Source organism: Oenanthe melanoleuca, chromosome 11 (assembly GCF_029582105.1).
Source record: "Oenanthe melanoleuca isolate GR-GAL-2019-014 chromosome 11, OMel1.0, whole genome shotgun sequence".
NCBI classification, from domain to species: domain Eukaryota; kingdom Metazoa; phylum Chordata; class Aves; order Passeriformes; family Muscicapidae; genus Oenanthe; species Oenanthe melanoleuca.
This window is the reverse complement of record NC_079345.1, coordinates 7,264,173-7,288,830: the sequence shown is the minus strand read 5'-3', so window position 1 is coordinate 7,288,830 and position 24,658 is coordinate 7,264,173. Positions and strand designations below refer to the sequence as shown.

The window sequence follows — 24,658 nt, the reverse complement described above, 5'->3', positions numbered from 1 at the left end:
GCTGTTGGATATGCAGGACTTGCTTTGGGATGCAATTTTGTCATACTGGCAATCTGTAATTTAACAGATGAGATGTCAAGTGCCAAGTTTTGTGTTGTCATAGAAATTTATTAAGCTGGCAAGCTCTGCTGTTGTAGCTCACTGGAAAGCTGTTTCAGTATAAGCCAAATGTTAAGGTTAGTTTACTGCAGTTCTTTTATGTTGCTCATTCACAATTGCTTGTTTTGGTGTAGAGGGTTGAGGCAATACTGCCTGGATGTACTGAGGCAAAATATAGCAGAGATGGTAAAAGTGTGGTTTTTATATTAATTTATGATTGATGCTTTGAAGGATTCTGACCTCGGATTGTTGCTGTGTGGTGTCTAATTCATTATTCATCTCATTTTCTTATTCCTCATGGTGCTGAAAATCATTATTCTGACTGTTTGCTGGCTCTTTCAGATTGCAAAATGCAGAAACAAAAGTGGTCAGGTAGTTTAAAAATAACTGAGCTTGTGTTGTGAAAACTTAACACTACTTTGTTTTTCTTGTGAACATAGTTATGTGATGTTGCTACAGAATTTAAATCTAATTTAATATTGTTTTCCAGGTGCCATGTTTCAGAACAGACAAAGACAACTGAGAAAGAAGAGCTGAAGCAAATAACACAGAAACAGATACAGGCTCATTGGGGGAAAAAAAATTGACCTGTCTCTGAGGTGACTAAAGGGGAATAATGGTGATTTTGCGCCGGGCTCGGCCGCCTGCTTCCGCCCCAACCAGCAATGAATCTTGACTCGCTCTCGCTGGCCTTGTCTCAAATCAGCTACCTGGTGGACAATTTAACCAAGAAAAACTACCGAGCCAGCCAGCAGGAAATACAGCACGTGAGTAAAGTGATACGGTGCTACAAAATAAATTCTGAAGCAACATCTGGAGTTTCTCTTCTTGTTTGCATTTGTACTCTGTGGTGCTCTTGTGTATGTTACTGTTTGCTATTTTCTGTGGTGTTGGGAATTGCAGGGTGTGTCTGGCACTCTTGCTGGTTCATCTGCCAAGTCATGGAATACAGCTCAGAGCTGAGACCGGTATTAACTTTGTAGTTGAATATCAGGATTAACTGCTGCTCCTCAGGGGTGGTATGAAAAGCTTTCCTACCTTCTCCAGGTTAAATCTTTCCACTTTTGGGCATTCAGTAGAGCAGAGATTGGGGAGGGGAGGAAAACTTATACGTTCAGTGTTCAGAGTTGTTGCACTGAAAGCCTGAGTATGTTGTAATTTACCTCTGAATGCTCTCTCCTCCCTTGATGGAAGTTTTTTTTCCTCTTTTCATTCAGTGACTCATGGCTTGGTCGTGAAGCCAAGCTGACTGTCTTGGCCCTGGGTTTTCAGAAGGCAGGCAGAGTAACTTTGTGTTGAGACCCAAATATCTGTGATCTGGGCAAGAATTCTGTTTTAACTGACCTTTTTAAAAATAGCTCTGACTTGCAGGGTGGACTGAAAAGCATTATCTGCAGAGGAGTGCTTAGGAGGAAGTGAATGCTACTGAGCTAGTTTTAGAAACTGGTTTAGTTCAGTTCCCAGCAGACAGCTGAGCCACTTAATGTTGAGGTTTTTTTCCTGCAGCAGTGCAATCCTGCAGCAATCAGATTAGAAGGCCAGAGGGCTTAAGCAGTGAGTTTCTGTAACATTTTATGTCTTTAAAAGTGCATTCATTGCTTATCTCAAGGTGAGAGGAGAGTGATTCCAGCATTATTGGCTTTAAATGTAAGATGGAATAGGTTTCTTGTAACTATTGTAACTTTCTCATGTTTTTGCAAGTTCAGGGGCTGGTATGGGATGTTGCTGTCCTTTTGATCACTGTTAGTTTCAACAGATGGTTTTTGCAGCAAGGTATGACTGAAGTATGACTAGATTTGTGAGAAGATATGGTCGATCTGCTATTCACTTGGAGCATAGCTCTCTAAAGCAGGGACAGATTGTTCCTTACCCTTCAGCAGACCTCTTAGTCTCACTGTGGTGAGAGGGGTGGGAGATTGGGACCTGATTTGTGGAAATGGCTAGATTGTGTTTGGTTATAAAGCAGATCTAGAATTTCAAGGCTAAATTCCTAAAATCTTAATTCCTTGTCATCTTTTTTTTTTAAGTTTTATTTTCCTGGTATTGCTTTACTTTTGTAGTTGTTGATACAATGTTTCTTTAGCTTAAGAGAATATGTGCGCTGTAACTCTGTCTCTTGGTATACTGGGGTAAATTTTTGGCATGATTCACCCAATTTTACAAAGTCTACATCTAAGCATGTAGAATTGTGGAAATTCATACTCGGAGTTGTTCCTGTCTTAACTGACCGAAATGACGCTTATATTTAGATATATCACTCAAGTATAACACTGGCAAAGCTTGAGGAACCAATTTAAATGTTCTATCAGTAGTCATTTAATATAGATAATGCTTAAAAAATAGAGTATATGTTTAGAAATCTCAGAAATACTTTATGCATTTGTCAGACACAAATTCTAAACCATGACTTCCTCTGAAGTGAGTTTTTATGGTCTCGTTCCTGTAAAGTGTTAAGGAGAAACTGCATGGTTGGGGGGAAGGGGCTTTCTAAATGAGTTTATCTAGGAAAGCGAAACTTTTTGAATCTAGAAAAACAGAGTTGTTTTTTGTCTAATCCTGTTTTTGCTCAAACATATTACCTGATAAATCTAAGTACATATGGCTCAAGATTTATCCTGAATCACAGAGTGGTTGAGGTTGGAAGGGATCTGTGAAGGTCATCTGGTCCAACCTCTTGCTCGCCCACTTAGAGTGGGTTGCCCAGGAATATGGGCAGTTTTTGGGTGCCAACAAGGATGGGTACTCCACAACCTTTCTGGGCAGCCCCTGTCAGTGTTTGGTCACCCCTGCAGTAAAAAATTAGTATTTTTGATTTGATTTCATGACTGGATACACTGTCATGTAAATGTGTATCAAGGCTGCCAGTACAAAGGGTTTTTTCAGCTCTTTCTTTAGGAAAACTGGCTATTCTCATTCCCCCTTTTCTGGAAGAGTTTTTTTGTGAATGTAGTTAGAGTTGTAATATGATACACTGCACTTTTAGCCTTCTCTTCCCTTCTTTTCTGTAAGTTAAATTTTCAAATTATTGTCCTTTGGAAGATACCTCAGTGCAAGGAAGCAATCTACTTCTGATGCAGGCTAGTTGTGTGGATGGCTTCAGTACCTACAGTTTTCTTTGGCATCTGTTTACTTTGGTGAATTCACCTTGGTCATAGCCCCAGGCAGCTCCTTAGGAAATTGATCCAGCTTTATGTCAGTCTTGTTACCACATCCAAATCTTTGTATTTGATTGGGATTGCCTAAACAAACTGCTTGTTTTCTGAAGCCTGAGCTAGGTAGTAGAATTTGCTGTCAATTCAGGTTTGCTGCCTTTTACACCAATCTGAGCATCTTCTTGATCCTGGGGTATGACTGCCTTCAAAGGCCCAGCTGTTGCCACAGCTGGGCTGTTTGCTCTGGACTGACATACCACAGGCATGTATATTATAGCCTCTGGTCAAGAAGCAGAGCTAGATTCGACTTGGAAGTTTCTTTCCAGCAGAACAAAACTTGGCAGCCACTGGAATCAGCAGACTCTGAGGGAAGGGGAAGCATAGTGTCAGTAGAAAACAGTAGAAAAATTGAGATAAAAACAATCAAACATCAGAGCCCAAGCAGACAGAGCCTAAAGCAACCTTGTTTGTCTCTTTGCACAAAGAAGCTACTGGCAAGCAAGGGCATTCATGTTGGGTGAAGCAGTGGGCTTGGTGGAGGCAGTCAGAGCAGGGGCAGAGCTGCTGGTTTGTGCTGGCACATTTGTATCTCTCCTGCAGCTAGAAAAGGGGAAACAGTGAGAAAAATGTTGCCTGTAGATGAAGGTTGGCTTTGTTATTAGCTTCTACTGTTTGGCCAAAGAGGCAAGCTGCTGTTGATTGGCTTCACATTTCTGACAGTATGGATTCTATTAAAAACAGGTAATGCTGTCTGCTTGGTTGGATTGTAAAGAAAGGAGCAAGTTCTGAAACAGTCTTGAGCTATTTCAGACAACAAGCTGATGAGCTGTCTGTAGCCAGGAGTTAAACTTAAGATAAATGGTTGGGGATTCAAACAAAAATGTCATATTGTTAAAGTTTAGTAATGAGCGAAAGGGGTTGTAAATCAGCAAATGCAGATCATCCATTGCACAGGTACTGTCCCAAGGCTGCGTTCTTGCGGAGTTAGGCACTGCAGCTCTGGGAAAAAGTGGGGCCATGGACTGTGTGATACTGGGCTGCTTTGTTGGCAGAATCCTGAGGGTGACTTGAAAACTCTTTTTTGCTTAGCTTTGTAAGAGTTCCACCCCTGAAATGCATGGCTTCTCTGTCGGTGACATAGGTCTAGGTGTCTTTGTTTATAGTCCTTATTTGCAGATACAGTTAACAATGTGGTTTCTAGGTTACTGATTAAAAGGAACATTTATAGCAGTTTTGTTGAAACTGTAGATGACTTAACTACTAGCAGTACTGCTGTATCCATGGTACTAGATCCAGATCTTGTTTTGTAATGACTGTTTTTTTGATACTTTTTTCCAGATTGTGAATAGGCACGGTCCCGAGGCAGACAGGCATTTACTACGCTGTCTATTCTCGCACGTGGATTTCAGTGGCGATGGTAAAAGCAGTGGCAAAGATTTTCATCAGGTACAGTTTGCACCAACACATTTGTTTATTAGTTCTGATTTTTAAAAATCTGTGGTGGGATTTCATCCAGATCAAGCACAAAGGCAGGTTAGAAGCAGTAGCTTCAAAGAAACTTCTTTTCTGGTTATATGGCCTTTCAACTGCAAGCACTTTTTGCCAGTCCTCAAATCAGAAGATAATTGTTAATATCTGACTTATAGTCCCTTGATCTGGAAAAAAAAAAGGTTGCATCAGTACAAATGCTCTTTTTAAACCACGTGCAGTGCTCTAGTTTGAAGCCTTTCTTTGTATTTTAAGAATTTGTCCGAATCCAGTAACTGACATTTCTGGTGCTGACTATGTCTGTTGGCTGGTGTGTTTTCATCCTTAAGCAATTCTGTTGTAGACTTTTTAGCTCTTTATCATGAATCAAATACTCTTGGGCTGTCTATTGAAATGTGTGACGGTATTTACAGAAAGTAAAACATTTCACATATGATGGAGAATGTTTCATCACTTTGTCAGTCTTAAAAGCAAAGCAAACCTGAAGAAAGCTTGAATGAAAAGAAGCTAGTTGATGTTAGAGAGAATTTGGGCACTTACATAAGTACTGTATCTTTTAGTTTTTCTGTACACATTGCACAGTGGTTTATTGTCCTGTTATGAAACTGTGAGTCTTCAAGTTACCTTGTTCTTTTCAGACTCAATTTCTGATCCAGGAGTGTGCGTCGCTGATTACAAAACCAAACTTTATCTCGACGCTGTCGTACGCCATTGACAATCCCTTGCACTATCAGAAGGTTTGTATGCTTCTTGAGTGGGATCCCCGTGTCAGAAACTGCACTGATTTGGTCAGCTAGTTTTCCCTTGTGTACCCTTGTAGTAAAATTTTCAAAAACTGAGCTTGCCTGGTTGATGGTTTTGTTGTTTTTTTTTTTCGCTAAACTAAGTAAGTTAGTCACTCAGAATGACTGCAAACTTAATTTTTAATACTTTATCTGATATGGGTACTTCATGGCTTGTTTATGGCACCAAAACAAATCAGCAGTGCTTCTGTTCCTTTCAATATAAAAGCCATGATAGTGGTTTAATAGTGAGATATATGGAAGAAGCTTTAGATGAGATGTATCCAAAAGTAGCTGGAAAGGGATTTAGCCATAGAAGCTTTGTGTTAACCAGCAGCAGAATAGTTACTAATATTTAAAGCTTGCAGATAGGCTCTGGATAGTCTGACACATTGCAAAGGAGATTAATCCCAAAATACCTTTCATGTTATTCTTTTTACCTGTTTCAGAGTCTAAAGCCTTCACCCCATTTATTTGCCCAATTGAGTAAAGTCATCAAATTAAGTAAAGTTCAAGAGGTAGGTGAATACTTATTTCAAAAATGTTTTTTTTTTTTTTTTCCTTAGCTAGTTAGAAAGGATGAGGTCTCCTTACTATAATGTTTGTTTTTGTTTGTAGGTGATTTTTGGTCTGGCTTTACTGAACTCTTTCAGCTCAGATCTGCGAGGTTTTGGTAAGTTTTCTAAAGTACTGCAGCAGGCACAGCCTTTTTCAGGAGTGTGCTTGGTAGATGGGTGCCTGATCTTGCAATTAGTGGTGCAATTGGGAGGGGCAATAGATAAGTCATCTTGTGTGGAGTTGAAAGACTGTTTCATTAATGACTTGCTTGATAATGAATCAAACTGGAATATTGTCATATCTTAACTTGTAGTTGTCCCTTAATATTTGAGTTCTGATGTTTGAGATTTCTGTTTAAATCTGAGCTGTTGTGGCTTGTGGTAAACAAACTCAAATAAAAAGAATGGTAGCTAGCTAAATGAATCTCATAATAAAACGGAATCCCAGGTTTTGACTCTTAACTTCTTCTGTTTCCAAAAGCTGCCCAGTTTATCAAACAGAAACTCCCGGATCTTTTGCGCTCTTACATTGACGCGGACGTCAGTGGAAATCAAGAAGGTGGCTTCCAAGATATTGCAATAGAGGTCCTGCACCTTCTCCTCTCCCATCTCCTCTTTGGGCAGAAGGGAGCATTTGGGGTAGGACAGGAGCAGATTGACGCTTTCCTCAAAACATTACGTAGAGGTAAGTGGTGCTGGTCAGGAAGCCTGACCAGATGCAGACTTGGAGATTTTCATGACTTGCTGTCAGTGCAGAGTGCTGAAGTGATGGGGAGCTTGCTGGCTTAGAACTTGGTAAATTTTCATGGTTCTAAACGGGCAGAAAAGTACCACTGTTCTGGTATTGGGTCCTAATGTACAGTTTTCCCTTCAATGAGCAGTAATGTAGTCTCATGTTCTTGAAAAGTTTTGATAAGTAAACAGTGAGTAAGGGATATTCAAGTCTGTGTTGCTTGTATGGCATGATATTTGTGGATTTAATTAAAGCAGCTTAGTGCACTGTAGTTGAAAACCCCCTTATAGAGTAAGGAACATAAATTGCCATTTCAAACAGATGCATTTTAAGCATTGTTTTATTATATTAGATGCAGATCCACGAGGAAACACTAGCACAGTGAGGGAGGAGCTTCTGACTTAAACTCTGGTTCATTTCCTGAAAGCTACCATTGTAGTCTGATCCTTTCCAAAACCAGTATTTGCTGTAAACTTACCGCACTAGGGAGGATTTAGACTCAAGATGATAATTGAACTTAACCCACTCCTTGGTTCTGCACAGATGTAGAGGAAGCTACCATTTATACAAGAGCAAAATACTCATTCTAATTTTTTAAACATGACTTTTTAGTTCATATGTATTTTAATAAAAATTAGTGCATTAACTTGTGTAATTCCTGACATTTTGCTTTGTGTTATTGGGAACTCTTCTCTGGCCCTAGAGGGTGTGATGTTACCTGTCAACAGTGCTGTCTCAGGAAGGCCCACCCACAAGGTGTCTTTGCTGCTCTCCACTGTGAGCAGAACTCTGATCTACTGATCTGAGTTTCTCATAACTCATCTCTCTTAAACTTCGCCTCCTAGGAAGGAAAAAATGAGTATTTACTCTTTATGCCCAAGTGCCTTGCTTAGTTTTACTATATTTCGTATACTCGGTAGCAGATCCTTTGTTTCCTAATATTTCCTGAGTTGAAGGAGTGGCTTTTACTGGACTGCTGTATTGTTTTCTGCTCTGTGCTTTTTTTGGATGGCTGCTGTTAGTGACAGTCTAGTTCTGAGCTTACACCAGCATGGCTGCTGGCCTTTTGGGCAGCTGCAGAGCTGCAGTGAACCTGCATGAACCTAGTTTAGCCTACATTCTTTAGGAATATTCCAGTGCCAGTTGATAACTGAGAATGGGGTGGAGGGATGCTGCATCGGCGCTCTCAGGTTTTCTGCCGCAGCAGGCCAGCTCTAGCACAGCAGTGGAATAATTTTGAGTATTTTGAAATTTGAATAATTTCACATGAACCTGGTGTTCTGGGTGTTTTGACACTTTATTACTCTTGCCTTTAGATTTTCCCCAGGAGCGTTGCCCCGTGGTGCTTGCACCACTTCTATACCCTGAAAAACGGGACATTCTAATGGACAGGATCCTGCCTGATTCTGGAGGGATAGCCAAAACCATGATGGAGAGTTCTCTGGCAGATTTCATGCAAGAAGTTGGCTATGGCTTTTGTGCAAGGTCTGTAGAAAAATATAATTTTCAAGCATGTAATTTTAGGTGGTGATGGTTTTCTTTCTTGTTTCTTGAGGTAAAAGGTAAAGTCCACTAACTACTAAAATAAGTACAATCTTATCAAGTGTTATGAGGTCATTTATTTGAATTCTGGTTGTATTTTGCATTTTTCTAATGTGTATTATGTGCCTGTGGACAGTGTAGAATTTTGTCATGGTAAGAAATGCTACATAAAAAGATCCACATCGCTTGTGAAGTTTTCATAAGAATTTGACTGTCACCCTTCTTTAAGTGAAAATGAAGGAGTCTGGGTAGACATAAATTCCAGCTAAATCCCACTAGAGTGTTGGAAGAACTTTGCTCTTGCAAAACTTAGCCCTCAGAATGAAGCTAACCTGCTTTTTTGTAAGAAGAATAAGGTAGAATTAAATGAGTTATATTTCAGGAGAGACTATTGATTACTTTGGGGAGGTGATGAAATTTTGAAGGTATTAATATGAGTTTCTGTTTAAACCAAGAGGTAAAAACACTGTGTGTTGGAAGATACTGAATTACTTCCTTTGCTAACACATGCATGTTAATATAACAGTTTATATACTCATGCTATATAAATCTTCCTGGCCTAGTTACAAAGTGTTCACAAAAAGAAAAAAAATTGCAAAAAAAGCCTTCATTTCTGAAGTTGAAACTCAGGAATCTGCTCTTTGTTTTTTCTGTTGTCTCCTGGGAGGTTTTTTGCTGGTGCCCTCTGCTCAGGAATGCCATTGGTTTGTATCAGGTTGGAGGGCAAACATTCACAGCTTACCTTTGAAAAGTGCACATCAGAATTTTGAAATGTGTCTTCTCAAAGCCTTTGCTTCGCTTTTAGGTAGCAGAAAACTTGAGTCTTTGAAGCTCTGTATCACAGGTCAATAGGGAAGTGCTTTTAACCAAGAAGAGTGCTAAACCTACCCTGTGCTTTTGCTTTGACACAGCAGAGTCTGTGAAACATCTGTGACATCCCTGTCACTTCAGTACACCTGGCTTTGAACTGGAAATGTGGCACAGTGTATTTCATGGAAATAATTGCACAGATTGTCCTCTGAATTTTTCTTCTTGATTGTCATGGAATTTTGTTATGTTGGATCATTTGACTAACTTGACTGAAGTCTTACAAGTGAACCCTGCTTTCCTGTAAGATCTCTCTGTTTTGTTGCATCTTAGTGTGGAAGAATGTCGCAACATAATCATGCAGTTTGGTGTTCGGGAAGTCACGGCTGCCCAGGTTGCCAGGGTTTTGGGGATGATGGCTCGAACTCATTCAGGATTGACAGACGGAATTCCATTACAAGTGAGTGGCCTGTTGTGCTGGGGGTTATATTTCAGCAGCAACAGGAATTAAAATGCTGGCCTCTGGGAATTTAAGAATTTCTTTTATTACTCAATACTTGTACTTCTGACTGTTCTGCTGAAAATGTCTGTAACACTTTCATGAATTAAATATTCTCAAAGTGATGTCATTACTAGTCTGAACTTCTGTTCATACCTTTCTAGTACAGGGAGTTCTGTAGCCAGTAGGTGTTGAGACTGCTTTATTTTTTACAAGTATTTGATTCAGTGTATTTGACTTGCAGTCTATTTCGGCTCCTGGCAGTGGGATTTGGAGTGATGGCAAAGATAAGAGTGATGGAAGCCAAGCCCATACCTGGAATGTGGAGGTCTTGATTGATGTTCTTAAAGAGCTGGTAGGTCTTGTGAGCATCTTCGTTTTTTATGTGGATAAAGCAGGGCATATCTCAGTATGATGATAAACCTTTTTAAGCTCCCCAACAGCCTGAAGAGCTTTGAATCTCTCTAATGTAACTATACTTAAATGCTGGGGTTTTTTTCCCCGCATGAACAAGAGAATTTTGATGAATTCTGGGAGATGGAAGCTACTTGAATGAGTAACTTGGGTGCACTTTGAGATTCATTCCACAGTGCTCCCATGTGTTCTAGCATGTGTTCTCTTGAGGGTTTTTGTGTTTCAGTGTGTTTCTGACAGTGGAAAGTTTTGTGCATCAGACACCTGGTTTTGGAAAACTTCTTACTGTAGGCATTAGTGATGAAAATGAAATTAATTTTTTAGCTACTCGTTCCAAAGCTCTTCTTTATTGCTTCTTAGGTATGATAACACTTAAGAAATAGCAAAGTTTTTCCACCACTTTATAAGCAGCAATTTTTGCAAATTAACTCAGTTAAACATGAGTACCATTTCCTTTACTTGTCTTGGGACTTTTTTGTATCTTCCCTCTAATGTATGCAGAAGTCACTGTTTTGTTCTTCTAAACCTTGGGCCATAAAATACCTTTGTATGTGGTGCTCACCTGTCTCTGAAATGAGTGGTTTGTGTTCCATAATGGCCACAGTTCCTGCAAGCTCTCTCATAAATATTGTTTTACACTGTTCTGGAAATGTAGTGGGTGCTTCACAAGATCTTGGAGTTTACCTTTTGCAAAAGGGGAGCAAGTTGTGCTTGCCAGCAGATCAGACCCTTCCGCCTTTTATCAAAGGGTGTGGAAGCCTAGGAAAGGAATAAGTATGCTAAGAAAGGAGCTATATATTTGGTAGTTTTTAAAAAATTATTAATTAAGTGTTTGGAGGAAGAGACAGCTACTGTAGTGCTGGGGAAGTGCAATCTCACAGGGCAGTTTAAAACATGTAACTTGCATCGAATTCTCACAACTATATAAATACACCTCTTTTTAAAACAAAACCTTTGCTTTCAACAAAAAGTTGGGCGGATGTTAAGTTGGGTACAATACTGATGAAGAAGGGTTCTTTCAAGACAGTACAGAAGATGGTAATGTGCAAGGCTCACAACCCTTGTTTGTCTGATTGCAGAACCCTACCCTGGACTTCAAAGTAGTAACGTATGAATTGGACCATCCAGGATTTCAGATTCGTGATAGCAAGGGCCTGCATATTGTAGTTTTTGGCATCCAGAGAGGGCTGGGCATGGAGGTTTTTCCAGTTAATGCCATATACAGACCTTGGAAGCATGCAGAGGGCCAGGTATGTTTTCAGCATTTTTACTTTATCTGTAGAATATTTTTAAAATTCCTGAATTTATTGAATGGTAAATGGAGATTAGTAGCGTGAATGTTTAGATAATACTCATTTGGGACCTTGGCCTGTAAGGCATAAGCTTCATATGTGTTGAAGAAGTACAGTGTGTGATTGACTGCATTGTTTGGGACATGGTCACTTACTGTGCACCGTGACCGTGCTTTTGTCCCAAAAAGAGTTCTTGTGTGTAGTGCAGCTGAGCATAGAACTGCTGTAGAATGGCAGTGCTCTGGGGTGCTTACCTGGTTCCACAAAAAGGCCACAGCTTCATGCAAACAGCTGCTCTCAACATATCTATACCCATCATTCTCAAATTCTAGAAGTGTGAGGTTCAGTCTTGCATAAAACACACAGTGAAGCTTGGCTCATCCCTGCTGCTTAGTTGATTTGTATCATTCTCAAAATGTGGCACTTGATAAAGCACAAGGAACCTGAAACTCCCATGTATAAACTACTTCTGACGTCTTTTTTTATTCCAGCTCTCCTTCATCCAACATTCCCTCATAAACCCCGACATCTTCTGTTTTGCTGACTACCCTTGCCATACTGTTGCCACAGACATCCTGAAAGCACCACCAGAGGATGACAATCGAGAAATTGCTACATGGTAATAAACCTGCTTTCCACTGCTTTTCATAGATAGAGTTAGAGTAAGATTACTTGTCTGGTGAAAAGTGGCTTTATCTTGATGCAGCCAGATTTATTGTAGCTGTGTACATACCAGTATATCAGACATTAGTATTTGTGACATGTTTGATTGGTGAAACTATCCTCAATATCCTGTATACACAGTATTCCAGTATACTTCCATAATACCTTGCTTTTGTTGGAGTCTTGGCCTTGTCTGGAGAGTTTCTGCTGATGTATTTTGGCACATCCTGCAAGCTGAAAGGAGGGCATAGAGGAAGTGGTTTGAAACTTAAATCTGTTTTTCCCAGGGTGATATTAGAGAAACTTGCTCTACTTGTATGAAAAAAGTCTTAAAATTTACTTTGTAACTGTATGTGACTATTGGTGAGTTATTGCATAAAGCTGACTGGTGTGACTTTCTGAGCTGACGTTTGCACCCCTTTTTTGGTATAGCCATGTATCTTATTTCAGTACAGATACTTGCTTCTTTTTCTAAGGCCCAGAATAGGGAATTGGAGGATGAGGAATACAAGTAAATTGGCAATGATCACTTGTAAAGCGGCAAAAGAAGTAAAGTATCTTCATTAACTTTCACAAGTGGGGACTTTGAGGTGTTTAAAAAAGTGTGTTCCATTTCTGGAAGTATGTTTCAAGTTAAATTATCCAAGTGACCCAAATCAGGCTGAATTTTTCAACATCAGCTTTCAGTTCCCTCTCCTCCCTAACATAATTAGGAACTCTTAAGATCTCGAGTTATTTTTTATGGTTTCTTGCAGGCTTAGTTGTGCATGATAAGAGCTGCAGTGTAAGGTGGTTTGCAGTGAGTGTTGCTTTATATGTCCTTACAGTTGCTGCCATAAAATATTTGAATCCAGGATCCTGCAAACTTGCTGCTTGGTAACTTTGTGGGGGTTGTCTATTTGTTTTTTCTTCTCTTTTGTTAGGAAGAGCCTGGATTTGATTGAGTCTCTGTTACGATTGGCAGAAGTGGGGCAGTATGAACAGGTTAAGCAGCTCTTCAGTTTTCCTATCAAGCACTGCCCAGATATGCTGGTATTGGCCTTATTGCAGATCAACACGTCCTGGCATACCTTGCGCCATGAACTCATCTCCACACTCATGCCAATTTTCCTTGGCAACCATCCCAACTCAGCCATCATTTTGCACTATGCATGGCATGGACAGGTAAGTGTTTTCACCGTAGTTTGTTCCTGTAACTTGAAAGCTTGTTAAATGGGTCAAACAGTTACAATGTTTGTACTGGTTTGTGAACTGGTCAGTTAAAAACTCAAGAGGTAAATGATCCATGGTTTATGCAAAGTAATAGTATGTCTCTTCCCTGATTTGAAGCAAACTGTTATGATTCACTGAGAAAATACTCCTGGAAAAGTACAGAGACCCAAATTAAGTTTGATTTTTTAAAACTTTTGCTTTAAATGAGGTTGACCACAGTTTTATTTTAAGAAAAAGGAAAAAATGCAAAACCAAATAACCCAAAAGAAACCCCCCAAAACCTCACAACAGCATCACCTACCCCACCCCCTCAGCTATCAACCTCACACATTTAATGTGTAAAAACTTGAAATAGTAAGAGGTGAGAAGGTTTAAACCAAAATATCTCTTTTGTACTTGCCAAATAGATGAAGGCTATTCTAGACATAAAGAAACTACCTGCACTGGAAGTTTTCAGTCTGGATGTTGTCTGAAAACTTGGGACTGGCTGCTGACCTTTTTCAAGGAGAGCTTCCACTTAGAGACACAGTAGCTGTGTATGCAAATCCCATACTTCTAATGGATGTTTTATTTAGTGTGGCCTTCATCATTGTGTGCACTGGTAGTTAAAGAAGTCATACGAAATTTGAAGCAGCGGAAGTCTCTGGGGTCAAAGAGAATCTGCATTAGCAAACATGTTTCCCTGTTTAGAGTAGAGTTAATGGCAAGAAGCTTGACCTCTGAGGTCATGCTATGAATGTTTTATATTTTCCTGATGGAAGTGTTTAAACTGTAGGATGAGGGCTAGAACAGATGTGAAGTGCTTTTTGCATGAGGCCTTGAAATGGCAGAATAGGCTATTTTTCCACAGGTCTCAGATCAAGGCACTGAGTGATGATTGTCATGGAACATGGTGCCATTCCTTAACGCTTTTCCTTTAAACAAAACCCTTGCTGCCATAAAAATCTTAATTGTGTTGTATTTTGTATTTTGAAATTGCCCCTGTATGAGCAAATATCTAGGTACTATGGTTTCCTTTTTAAGGTATGGTACAGAATTTTTGCTTCAGGACATCATCAGGCATAACATTTTGTAAATATTTGTGTAGTCTATAATCAATTTGCCTGTGATAGAGAGGAATTGGTCCTGGACAGTGATAGGAGAGAGGTGGGGATGTATGTATCTGCCATTTGCAGTCAGCCACATCCTTTTACTTGTCGCTCATGGATAGCTTATTTCTGAATAGAAAGAGCTCAAATCAGAAGCAAGTTCTGAAGGTAAAGTGTAAATATGTTTTATATGTTAAGCTTTCTAATTATGAAGTACCCTGTTGAATGTTCACATAATTGATCCTGTTTTTGGAATCATTAAGTACGATCATAATTTAATTCTCCTCAGGGTCAGTCTCCTTCAATTCGTCAGCTTATCATGCATGCCATGGCAGAATGGTACATGAGAGGGGAGCAGTATGACCAGGCAAAATTGTCACGTATTCTTGATGTGGCGCAAGACTTGAAGGTGAGTTTTGCAAAATACTGCCATTATTTTTTGTCTGGTGTCTTATGCGGACTTTCTAATCTTTTAACAAAAGCTGAGCTTAAGGTAGACTAATTTAGTAGGCATTACATAGTTCAGGCATGTCTGATTTCATTTGTGGCTGCTGTCCCTCATCTTAAAAGAAAACCTGCGTTCAGGTGGCTTAAAGTACTCTTCAGCTGAGTTGTGGTATCTGACTACAGATGCTTCCAGCCTGTCCTGTTGTGAGCCCAAGACATTTTACTTGGTGTTTGCAGTGGGGTTGGTTACCCTGGCTTAGCTGACAAGTACCTTGGGAAGCAGCACTGCAGAACTGCTTGCTTTGTGAATGTAGTGTGAATCCAGGAAGAGCTTTGACTGTTTTAAGGTTAAATATTATTGAAGTGATGTTTGTGTGGAGGTGGCACTGCTAAACATAATGGAATGGGGATTTCTTGAAAATGCTACTATTTCTTAGATTTTATACATTGACAAAAGACTGGAAGTTGTGAGTAAGTTCTTTGGGGCCTTTATTGCTTCCTGAAGTTAGATACAAAATAATCAGGGATCTCAAAGTGCAAGAGCACCAGCTGCTGCTTAGAGTCAGTTTTGTTGTAGCAGTTACAGTTTTCAGAGATGACCTCTTGGAGCAGATATATTCCAAGTATCTGAAGTGGTTGAGGTCTATTTGGAGGAAAGTGCTAGGTTGTTCTGCTTAACTTTGTAGCAATATCAATTTGGTAGTGCTTGACCACTTGCTGGTGGTTTTTCATATCACAGAGGAATTTAAAACTGTCAGCACAAGGTCACTTCAAAGAATGTGAAGTCATGATTTCAAATCAAAGCTCATGCTTATTTGTCTCACAAGCGACCTATAAGTGAAGTTGCTAGTACCAATCTTTGTTGACAAAGAAAGCATGGCAGCATGTCATAATAAGACTTCTTTACTAAAACATGTATGAGAACTAGAAAGATAGAAAAAAAGAGAAAGGGTATCTGTGTGTCTTCACTAGTAGTCTTCTGATTTTCTTTCTTTAGGCCTTGTCAATGCTGCTAAATGGTACTCCATTTGCCTTTGTTATTGACCTTGCTGCACTTGCCTCTCGACGGGAATACCTCAAACTTGACAAATGGCTCACAGATAAAATTCGGGAGCATGGGGTAAAGCAGGATTTTTCTCTTTATTTTTGCACTCTTGTCAGTGACTAACTTAAGTCACTTTAACAATTTTATTAGTAGCTTTAAAGTTGTTTAAAGTGTCCATAGTCTGATAGTTCAACATTTTCACTGAACTATAGTAGCTTAGTACAATTCTTTCCATAGTGCAATTGCCAAGTTTGAAATTGTGTCTTGGATGTGGTTTGGGAAATTAAGATAATATTTTTTCCCTCAGGAACCTTTCATCCAGGCCTGTATGACTTTCTTAAAGAGAAGATGTCCATCTATCCTGGGTGGCCTTGCTCCAGAGAAGGATCAGCCCAAAAGTGCTCAACTTCCTCCAGAAACCTTGGCGACTATGTTGGCCTGTCTGCAAGCTTGTGCTGGGTAAGAATTATATTGCTTATTCTGAAAGTGTAATCTGTTTGCGGCTCGCTTTCTGGCACAGGGTCATAGGTGGTTTGGAATTTCATGTGGAAAGTGGGGTTAGTGAGAGTCTATAAGCTAACAAGGATAGGTGCAGTAGTACATTTAATTTTGCATTGGAACTTCTGTTGTAGGCTAGATCACAAGAACTTGAGTATTGTCTTTAATCATCAAGTAGGTGAGCTCATCCTGGTGATTGGAGGCTGTCTGGTTAGTCATATAATCAGTTGACAATGACTAGGTAGATATAGGGCTGTAATTCACACAAATTAATTACATTTGTCCAGGCCAGGGCTACGGAATGGGACAGAAGCTTGGAAAATAATGGTTTTATAATGGATTTTGTGATTGTGTTGACCAAATGTTTCTGTGTGGTAACTGCTTTGGCACAAAGGACTCATGCTGTCCTTGTGTGTTGGAAAAAGGTGAAGAGTGGTGACTGTAGTGTAATTGAGACTGAAACTAGACATGTAACTTCTGCTCTCTTTGAGAGAGACTCAAAGTAGTCAAAGTCAGAAAATATTGAACATCTTTTGCATATAAGATTGTTTAGCTAAAGCCAAAAGAAAAGGGTGTGGATTTGAGAGCTGCTGGGGCCAGGAATAGAATACAGAAGGGCTGATGGACACTGAAGTTGGACAAATCAGTCCTTAAATGCTATGTACACACGTAGTAAATGTGACTGAAAATTGTAAAACAAAACATTTGTGGTGTTGTTTCTTAATGCTGTCAGATCAAAGTGGTGTTGAACTGCTGCAATATATCAGAGGTAATGAGAGGCAGTGTAGTGCAGTGTGTGAATCAGAGTGACTGGAAGCTGGGGATGGGGCTTGTTTTCTTGATACATTTTGGCACCAGATGAGGCTGGCATGTCTAAGTGTGTGTTACCTAATGTGAGGTTTATACTGTGTCCTTTGGCTTAGCCAGTGTGGTCTTGAAAGAAATAAGAAGCAACTTTAGAGGTACCCAGGATGATTCATGGCTCTCATGTAGGTAGTAGGAAATTAGTACCAACATATGGTTGGTCACAATGAGTATTGGAACTGAAAGGAAATTTGAGGTGCTTGTAAAACTTTGGAGAAGGGATTCTCCTGTTTTCTGCTGGAACCTGTGCAACTAATGTTCAAATACTGTTTCTGAAATAAAATGGTCTAGCACATGTTTTAGTCTAAAGAAATAGCTCTTAATTTTCAAGTCAAAGTGCATATTTTGAAGCTGTAGTTCACAAACGAGCTTATGTTCTTTATTTTGCGTGCTGCAATGTTTGTTTCAAAGTTTGATAGTTAGCTATAGATTTGAATTGCATCTAATGTCACTGTGTTTTGAATTTTAATGTGTTACCGAGTTTTATTTATTCCATTAATTCCAAACACCACTAGTTCTCTACTGGCACAATTCTCAGAGCCTTTGGTTTCTTTTTATAGCTACTTTTATTCCCTTTTATACAAGAATGTGACCTACTTGCAGTCATTTTCCATTAGTTATTCTCTTTGAGCTTTGGAAAGAAAAAGCTTGGATTTCTTTCATGAAGCAATTGCTTTGATTAGCTTAGGTTTCAGTCACAAATGGAAGCAGGCGTTATAAAGACTAGAAGGTTAAAATCACAGTAAATACGAAATACATTTGGGAGGGTAGTTGCATTTCACTAGCTGAAGTCTGCCATCTCCTAAATCTGTTGATTTAGGAGCCTGCTCTTTAATTAGGCTGTAGTTAGTTCTTGTCTTATTTTGTGCCCTGGGAGACTTTTTTTTTTTTAGCCACCAGGTCCCTGCATGTTCTGAGACTTATTTTTGGTGCAGCTTATTTATCACTGGTGAGCACTGCAGTTGTGGCATCATGTCTTCAAAAAGAAATAAGTGTTCCTTCTATTACTGAGTGTTTTTACAATGAAGTCAGGCTTGGTTGCAGGCAGCACAGGCTGACCAACCATGTAATTTATTAACAAGCTGCTTTTGAGAAGTGTTTCCCTCGTGGAGTTGCAGTGAGTTGAGAGGGGCAGCAGTGCCTTCTTCTTACAGCCATGTTCTGCGCCGTTCAGTTGTGTCAGTGTGGGGAATGGTCATTTCTTCTCAGTCTTTGTCTCAAGCAGGGAAGAGGCTTCTGTGTACCAGTGCCTCAGAAATTAAAAGGCTTGTTCCCACTTTTTATGAAAATGTTTGGGGGGAAAAAAGAGGAAGAGAAATGAAAGGGTGATTCCAGCAAGCTTTAACTTCCCTTACAGTGACAGTTTCGTTGCTCTAGACTCTGGTCCCTGGCTCTCAGCTTACCTACTTCATTTGCCGGAAATGCAGACTGTTTTTTTTTGTGGGTTTTGCTTTTGTTGGGTTTGTTGATTGGTTGGATGTTTTGGTTTTGTTTGTTTTTTGTTTTTTTTTAGAAAATTTCCAGTTCTGTGCTATCTAAAAATACTGTGATGTTTGCAATTTGATACAGCAGTCTGTCTCTTGACATGATAAAAAAGTTAACCTTCTGTCTGCCTAGATGGTGGGACAAAACATTAGTGGTTCTCTCCAGAGAACAAATGTCTTAACCAGTCACCATAAATATCCAACTTGGGGATTGTACGTCTGCCTTTGTCCTCATTCTGTGCTGCCATATTACCTATCTACAGCAGGTTGGAATTTGTTTTGCAAAAGCATGTTGTAGTATTTAAGCATAAAGACTGCAAATTTAACCCCCAAAAAAGGAGGGCAAAAGACTGAGGTTGGTAACAGTGTGAACTGTAGACTCCCATGACTGATTCCATGGCTAACTGAAGTGCTGTATGGTCTTGAAATGCCACCTGCATCAGAAAAAAATCCTGTGATGCATTTCAGTTGGTCATACATACATTTAAATGTTGAGACTTCTGAGACTTTGGTGCTGGGGTGAGGGCAAATACATACTGTAGATACTGAGTCTACTGTGTGCCAAGCTCAGAGCTCTGTCTTCAGGTCTGGTTACACTTTCTGAAAAAAGAATCTCTTTAATCTTCAATTCTTCTGCCTTAATCACCAGAATGGTTCTTTTGTTGTTTTTCACCTCATGCCAAGAGTTGAGTACTAACAGCTTATGAAAACTGAGTTGAAATGAGGAATCTTCAGATGAGGTTAACAGAACAACAAAGCTATATTAGGGTAGTTGCACCATTGCAGGAAGGAATCTGCAGCTTTAGCTGTCTTCACCGAAAAGATATAACTGAAGTTCAGGAAAGCATAAATAATTTGCTATTTTTTCCACAAGGAAAATGTTGGTGTTCTGTTATTATATCTGTGGTTAGGTAAGTCAGCAACAGGGCTGGCTTCCCTTTTGGTTTGAGAACCTGGCAGTCAGACATGGAACACTTTGGAAAGAGGTACTGACTGCTCTGGGTTGTGCAATGACTTTGTGCCTAAGTTTGAGTATTTTGATGTTTTTTGATTATATTTTCCTTGAATAGTTAAATTTCCTGTCTCTGTTTGGGTTTAGTGCCAGTGTGTGAAGCACGTCTTTCAGTCTGTAGACAGATGAGTTTTAGTGAAGCAAGTGGTGGTCTTTACCTCTTTTTATGTCTATGTGTACATAGCCCATGTATCTCATCTTTTAGAGAGAACTTGTATATAATGAAATTCTGAATGAGAAGAACCATAAATGGTGGAGTTTGGCTACAGGAAAAAGCCTTGAGGGGTAGGTTTAAACAAGGGATCACATCACTATCTGCTTTTTAATTAATGAGGCAAGCTGTTATATAACCTGCAATATAGACAACAGCAGACAAAGGCTTTTCCAAGAACTTGTTGGAGCCATGTAGGTACACATCCCAGCCTTCAGTATGACCTTACTTGCTGGGGTAACTGTAAAGGAGTATTTGAATCATCAAAAACAAAGGAATAATCTATTGGAGATTGTTGTAGAACTGCAGTTTAAACTTCTCTATTTAAATACAGCTGTTTCTCTTGGGAGATGATCTAAGGCAAGTTTTTCTAATAACAAAATGTAGCTTTTGCTGGCATTTTGCAGCTTCCTTTTGTGAAATGTGGCCTCAGTTTCTCAAGGAAAATCAAATAAGTTAATATTTTTGTGAATGTTACATGGCTCACTGTCGTGCTTCCACATGCCAGGAGTGTTTCTCAGGAGCTGTCAGAGACGATCCTCACCATGGTAGCAAACTGCAGTAATGTCATGAACAAGGCTCGACAGCCCCCCCCTGGAGTCATGCCCAAAGGACGCCCGCCCAGCGCCAGCAGCTTGGATGCCATCTCTCCTGTGCAGGTAGAACAATCACATTCTGCATTTTCAGAAGCTGGTGTTGATTTACTGCTAGTTCTGCTGTACTAGTTGAGCTCTTTCTGCAGGACTAAGTCAAACATCATCTGGCTCACGTAGTTTTGTGCTTGCATGTGTTGATTGTTTGTAACTAGTGAATAATGTCTGAGGGATGTAGTTTAGAGCTGTCTTTCACTTCACTGATGTCTGTAAGAAGTAATTGTGAAGTATTATAGGATGGGAGCACTGAGGAGGGACAGATATTTGGTTTTTTTTAAATAACTGAGGCTTTCTTTTAAAGTGCTAAAATTTGCTAGGACTTCTGAGAGTTAAGCACTGCCTTTGAACCTGATGTGTCTTGTTTGTAGCTTCACGGGCCAAGCCACAGTGCTAGAGCATAAGGACTTGTTATAACTGGGGCTCTTCAGCTCTCAACTGAACTGCTCTTTTAAAAACAAGGTACATTTCAGTTAATCCCTGCCACTCATCATCCCTTCCTCCTCTGGGAGCAACACATTACAGACAGGTTTTGCTTCTAGCAGTTACATTCAATGGCAGATTTTTAAGTGGTGAAAAGTATTTCACATGAAATAGTGGCAATTTAGCATTTAAGAATGACTGAATTGTCATTAGATTATGTAAACTCAATATAGAGAGTGTTTTTCTTGTAAATTGTTGTTTTATTGAAGTTGCTTATCAGATGTGCCAAATATCTTGGCAACCTGCTATGCATAACTCATATGAACAAACAGCAGCAATTTTTAGTCTGTAGTCATGTTGTCTTCTGGGTGAATAATACCATTTTCTGGTGTTCTTAGTCAGTTCCTTAATTTACTGCTTTGACAAACTGTGCCTTCCTTCCTATTCATGAACCAGGTCTTAATGCTTTTTGTTGAAGACTTCATTCAGGTATTTAGCTGTGAAAAGTAGTAGGGTCCTTCAGTCAAAAATACTCTTAAGTTTGAAATGAAATAGCATTGTAAGCTTTGAGGTGGGGTCTGAGGTTGCAAACTGCAGAACATAAACTACTCTAGTACAAAAATCTGCAAGTAGAAGTAAATGCTGCTTATTGTAAGCATTTACTGTTGTGTTACACTTAACTACAGACTGTGGAACAATCAGACTTTCTGTAAGAATAGAATTTCATGGGATTGCAGAAGAAAAAAATGCATTCTGTAGACAAACTAATCTTTTGGGGTGATCTGGATGACTTCAGAATTTACAGTAACCATGCATAAGAGCTTTTCTCAGAAATGTTTTGATATATAGCCATCCTTGTAAAGAACTTGCCAAAAATCATCTGGACTGTTCTTTATGGGTGTCTGTATAATCTTCTTTTCTTCATTCAGATCGACTCGCTTGCAGGAATGGCCTCTCTTAGTTTAGGTGGCTCAGCTGCTCCTCACACCCAGAGCATGCAAGGCTTCCCTCCAAACTTGGGCTCTGCATTCAGCACTCCTCAGTCACCAGCAAAAGCATTCCCACCTCTATCCACCCAAAACCAGACAACCGGTTTCAGTGGCATTGGAGGACTCTCTTCACAGCTTCCAGGTACTGCTCTTCGGGTGGAGTGGTTTGTTTTTGACATGGCACAGCTAAGGCACTGTTATTGCTGGGGTTGGAAATACTGAACGTGACAGCCCACCCCTTATGGGTGGGTTAGGTGCTTCCTTCCCTTTGAGGATGGGAAGGCACACTGGAGACACACAGCTGTGCCATATGGGAGGGAGTTACACTCTGATATGGAGTGAGGAGTTCTCACTCCTGGGTCATTGCTGAAACAGCACTTCAGAGTGTTGCAGCTGCAGTAGGTAAAAGGTTTGAGCCACATGGATGAGTGTGTTTTGACAAATCCAGCAGTATTATTTTAGGTTGGGACAGGGATAAAGAACTGCTTTTCTGAAAACTGCTTGATATTAGACAGTAACGAGGCTATAAAGCTCTGAGTTCTTGGAAATGACAAATGCTAGGAGGAGTGTTAAGTGGATACTGTGAGGGTGCAACTGAAGTGACCAATTGCTTGCTTTTCATTAAGTGGTCTTACTACAGGTTTGCTTTTCAGTAGGTGGTCTTACTACGGGTAGCCTGACTGGCATAGGAACTGGAGCCCTGGGCCTTCCTGCCGTGAACAATGACCCATTCGTGCAAAGGAAGCTGAGCACATCTGGACTGAACCAGCCTACATTCCAGCAGAGTAAGATGAAACCTTGTAAGTGGTAGTGTTGTCTGTGGCTGTGAAGTGTGACTGTGGTCTGCAGTTAATCTGTGTTTCCTTCAGGGGAGGCTTGGATCTGTAGGTGGTAAATGTTAGAAGTGTGGCTCTTGTATTATTATATTAGTCTGAAAAATGTGTTTCTAAACTTGTATCCTAAGAGCTTGCCAAATGGCTGGGGGGAGGTTTAAAAAAAACCCTTTAGCATAAAAATATTATGTGCTATGGATTTGCATGAATAGTGGTTTTTGTCCTTTTTCTGTTGTGCCGTGCTTTGAACAAAAGTGTCCTGCTCTTGACAGAGAATTGTATGTGCCTGGTACCAGGGTGTTTTTTGTTTCATTTGTGACAAGGGTAAACCTGGGTAAGGTCCTATTGCAGCAGAGAACTTTACAGGTAAAACAATGAAATAGACTGCAACACTGGATACAAGTAAGATGAACAAAAGAAGGTGGAAAGATAGTTTTTGAAAGGAATGATGTGGTTCATAACACTAAGCCATTATCCTTAACTCATTTATGCCTTTGCAGCATGCTCACAGTGAGTTGTTGAAGTAGTCAAATGGTCAGGAAGCACAGCCATGTGCTAAACCTTCCACATTGCTGTTACAGAGTTGTCAAAGAAGCCATATGCAATAACAGCAAAGTTACCTTCTCTACAGATGTATAGTGGAGGTGGCTGTAATCACCACTTGTTTATATTCTGGGTCTTGAACATTCATTATAAATTTCTGGACTCATTGGGTGGGCTGAAAGTTTGTGTGCAAGTTTGTGTGCATGTTAGTGTTGTGTAGCATGCTTTGTTCTAGTCTGTTCTGCATTCAGTTATTTAGTTGTCGTCTGAGGTTAGCTTGGGATGCACTGGGTTCTAGGAGTAGAGCAGTGTGAGGTTAATGTTATCTTAGGATGCAGAGTTTTTTAATATAGTGTACTGAAAACAGATTTTTAAATAGCAATTCCTGTCTGCTGGGAAGGTTAAATATCCTGCTCTTCAGAAGAATTAGCAGTTCTGTATAGATTGGTTGAAGAGGTCTAGGTGAAATCCTGATTGTCTGAAGTTGTCCTGAGCATGATACCTGTTCCCTTTTTTACCAGCTGACTTATCTCAGGTGTGGCCAGAGGCTAATCAGCACTTTAGCAAGGAAATAGATGATGAGGCAAACAGCTACTTCCAGCGTATTTACAACCATCCACCACACCCAACCATGTCTGTGGATGAGGTGAGTTCCCTTCTGTAGCAGTTATAGCACCTGTCCAGAGACTTGCAATAAAGTGGATTGTAATTATTCCTCCATATATTAGATTTAGTGGGAAATAATAAAGGGCTCCTGGTAGATGCTTTGCAGCATTTCTTTTTTGCTTGGTTGAAGTTGTTTTCACAGTAAACTTGCAGTTTTTCAGTTCATTCAGCTTTGACTTCTCTGGACTGAAGACACCAGAGGTCTAATTAACACTCCTAAAATGCTGCTAAGTGTGAAGGATTCAATGTGGTGTGGAAGCTTTTGTGTTGAAAATAAATGCTAAAGAATGCCTTTAAATAGTCTGTATAAATTATCTTAAATGTATTTGATTTTAAGCTATGTGAAAATGACTACAAGATCCATATATATAAAAGTGTCCCAAATTCTACCTTCTGAGCTTTTGATAATTATTTTTGTTAGTCTCTATGAGAGTAATTATTGGTGTGATGTACTTACTCTTTGAAGTACTTCAAATTTACTTTAATATATTTGCATGGTTATAAATTATGGAACAGAACATTAATTTTCATTTTTCTAATTTGAAAGTAATGGAGTAGGTGGTCACAAGAAAGTTTTGTGTGAAGACAGTCACTTAAAGAGCACTAAAGTCTGAAGAGGAAGCTGGTTCTAGTGATGTAGTGTCTGTTTGCCAGTTAAAAGGAAG

The 24,658-nt window shown here is 39.7% G+C and overlaps 1 protein-coding gene and 1 non-coding gene across 12 annotated transcripts in view; both read left to right on the top strand.

Moving 5' to 3' along the window:
* CNOT1 (CCR4-NOT transcription complex subunit 1) overlaps positions 1–24,658 on the top strand; it is a 54,811-nt gene that overhangs the window by 4,965 nt on the left and 25,188 nt on the right. For 4 of the 11 annotated variants that reach the window (XM_056500349.1, XM_056500356.1, XM_056500350.1 and 1 more), the window contains exons 2-20: positions 590–866; positions 4,590–4,697; positions 5,378–5,476; positions 5,971–6,039; positions 6,140–6,194; positions 6,560–6,763; positions 8,128–8,296; positions 9,494–9,620; positions 9,904–10,014; positions 11,153–11,323; positions 11,857–11,984; positions 12,952–13,192; positions 14,618–14,737; positions 15,773–15,895; positions 16,128–16,279; positions 20,398–20,548; positions 21,892–22,093; positions 22,605–22,751; positions 23,849–23,973. In XM_056500349.1, the coding sequence (XP_056356324.1) occupies positions 765–866; positions 4,590–4,697; positions 5,378–5,476; positions 5,971–6,039; positions 6,140–6,194; positions 6,560–6,763; positions 8,128–8,296; positions 9,494–9,620; positions 9,904–10,014; positions 11,153–11,323; positions 11,857–11,984; positions 12,952–13,192; positions 14,618–14,737; positions 15,773–15,895; positions 16,128–16,279; positions 20,398–20,548; positions 21,892–22,093; positions 22,605–22,751; positions 23,849–23,973 (2,604 nt within the window). In that variant the 5' untranslated portion in view covers positions 590–764. The remainder of the gene's footprint in view (positions 1–589; positions 867–4,589; positions 4,698–5,377; positions 5,477–5,970; positions 6,040–6,139; positions 6,195–6,559; positions 6,764–8,127; positions 8,297–9,493; positions 9,621–9,903; positions 10,015–11,152; positions 11,324–11,856; positions 11,985–12,951; positions 13,193–14,617; positions 14,738–15,772; positions 15,896–16,127; positions 16,280–20,397; positions 20,549–21,891; positions 22,094–22,604; positions 22,752–23,848; positions 23,974–24,658) is intronic. The other 7 variants (XM_056500354.1, XM_056500359.1, XM_056500360.1 and 4 more) reach the window with 3 other exon arrangements.
* LOC130258063 (small nucleolar RNA SNORA50) lies at positions 20,874–21,009 on the top strand. The gene has a single exon (XR_008841433.1). It is a non-coding gene; the product is annotated as a small nucleolar RNA SNORA50 (small nucleolar RNA).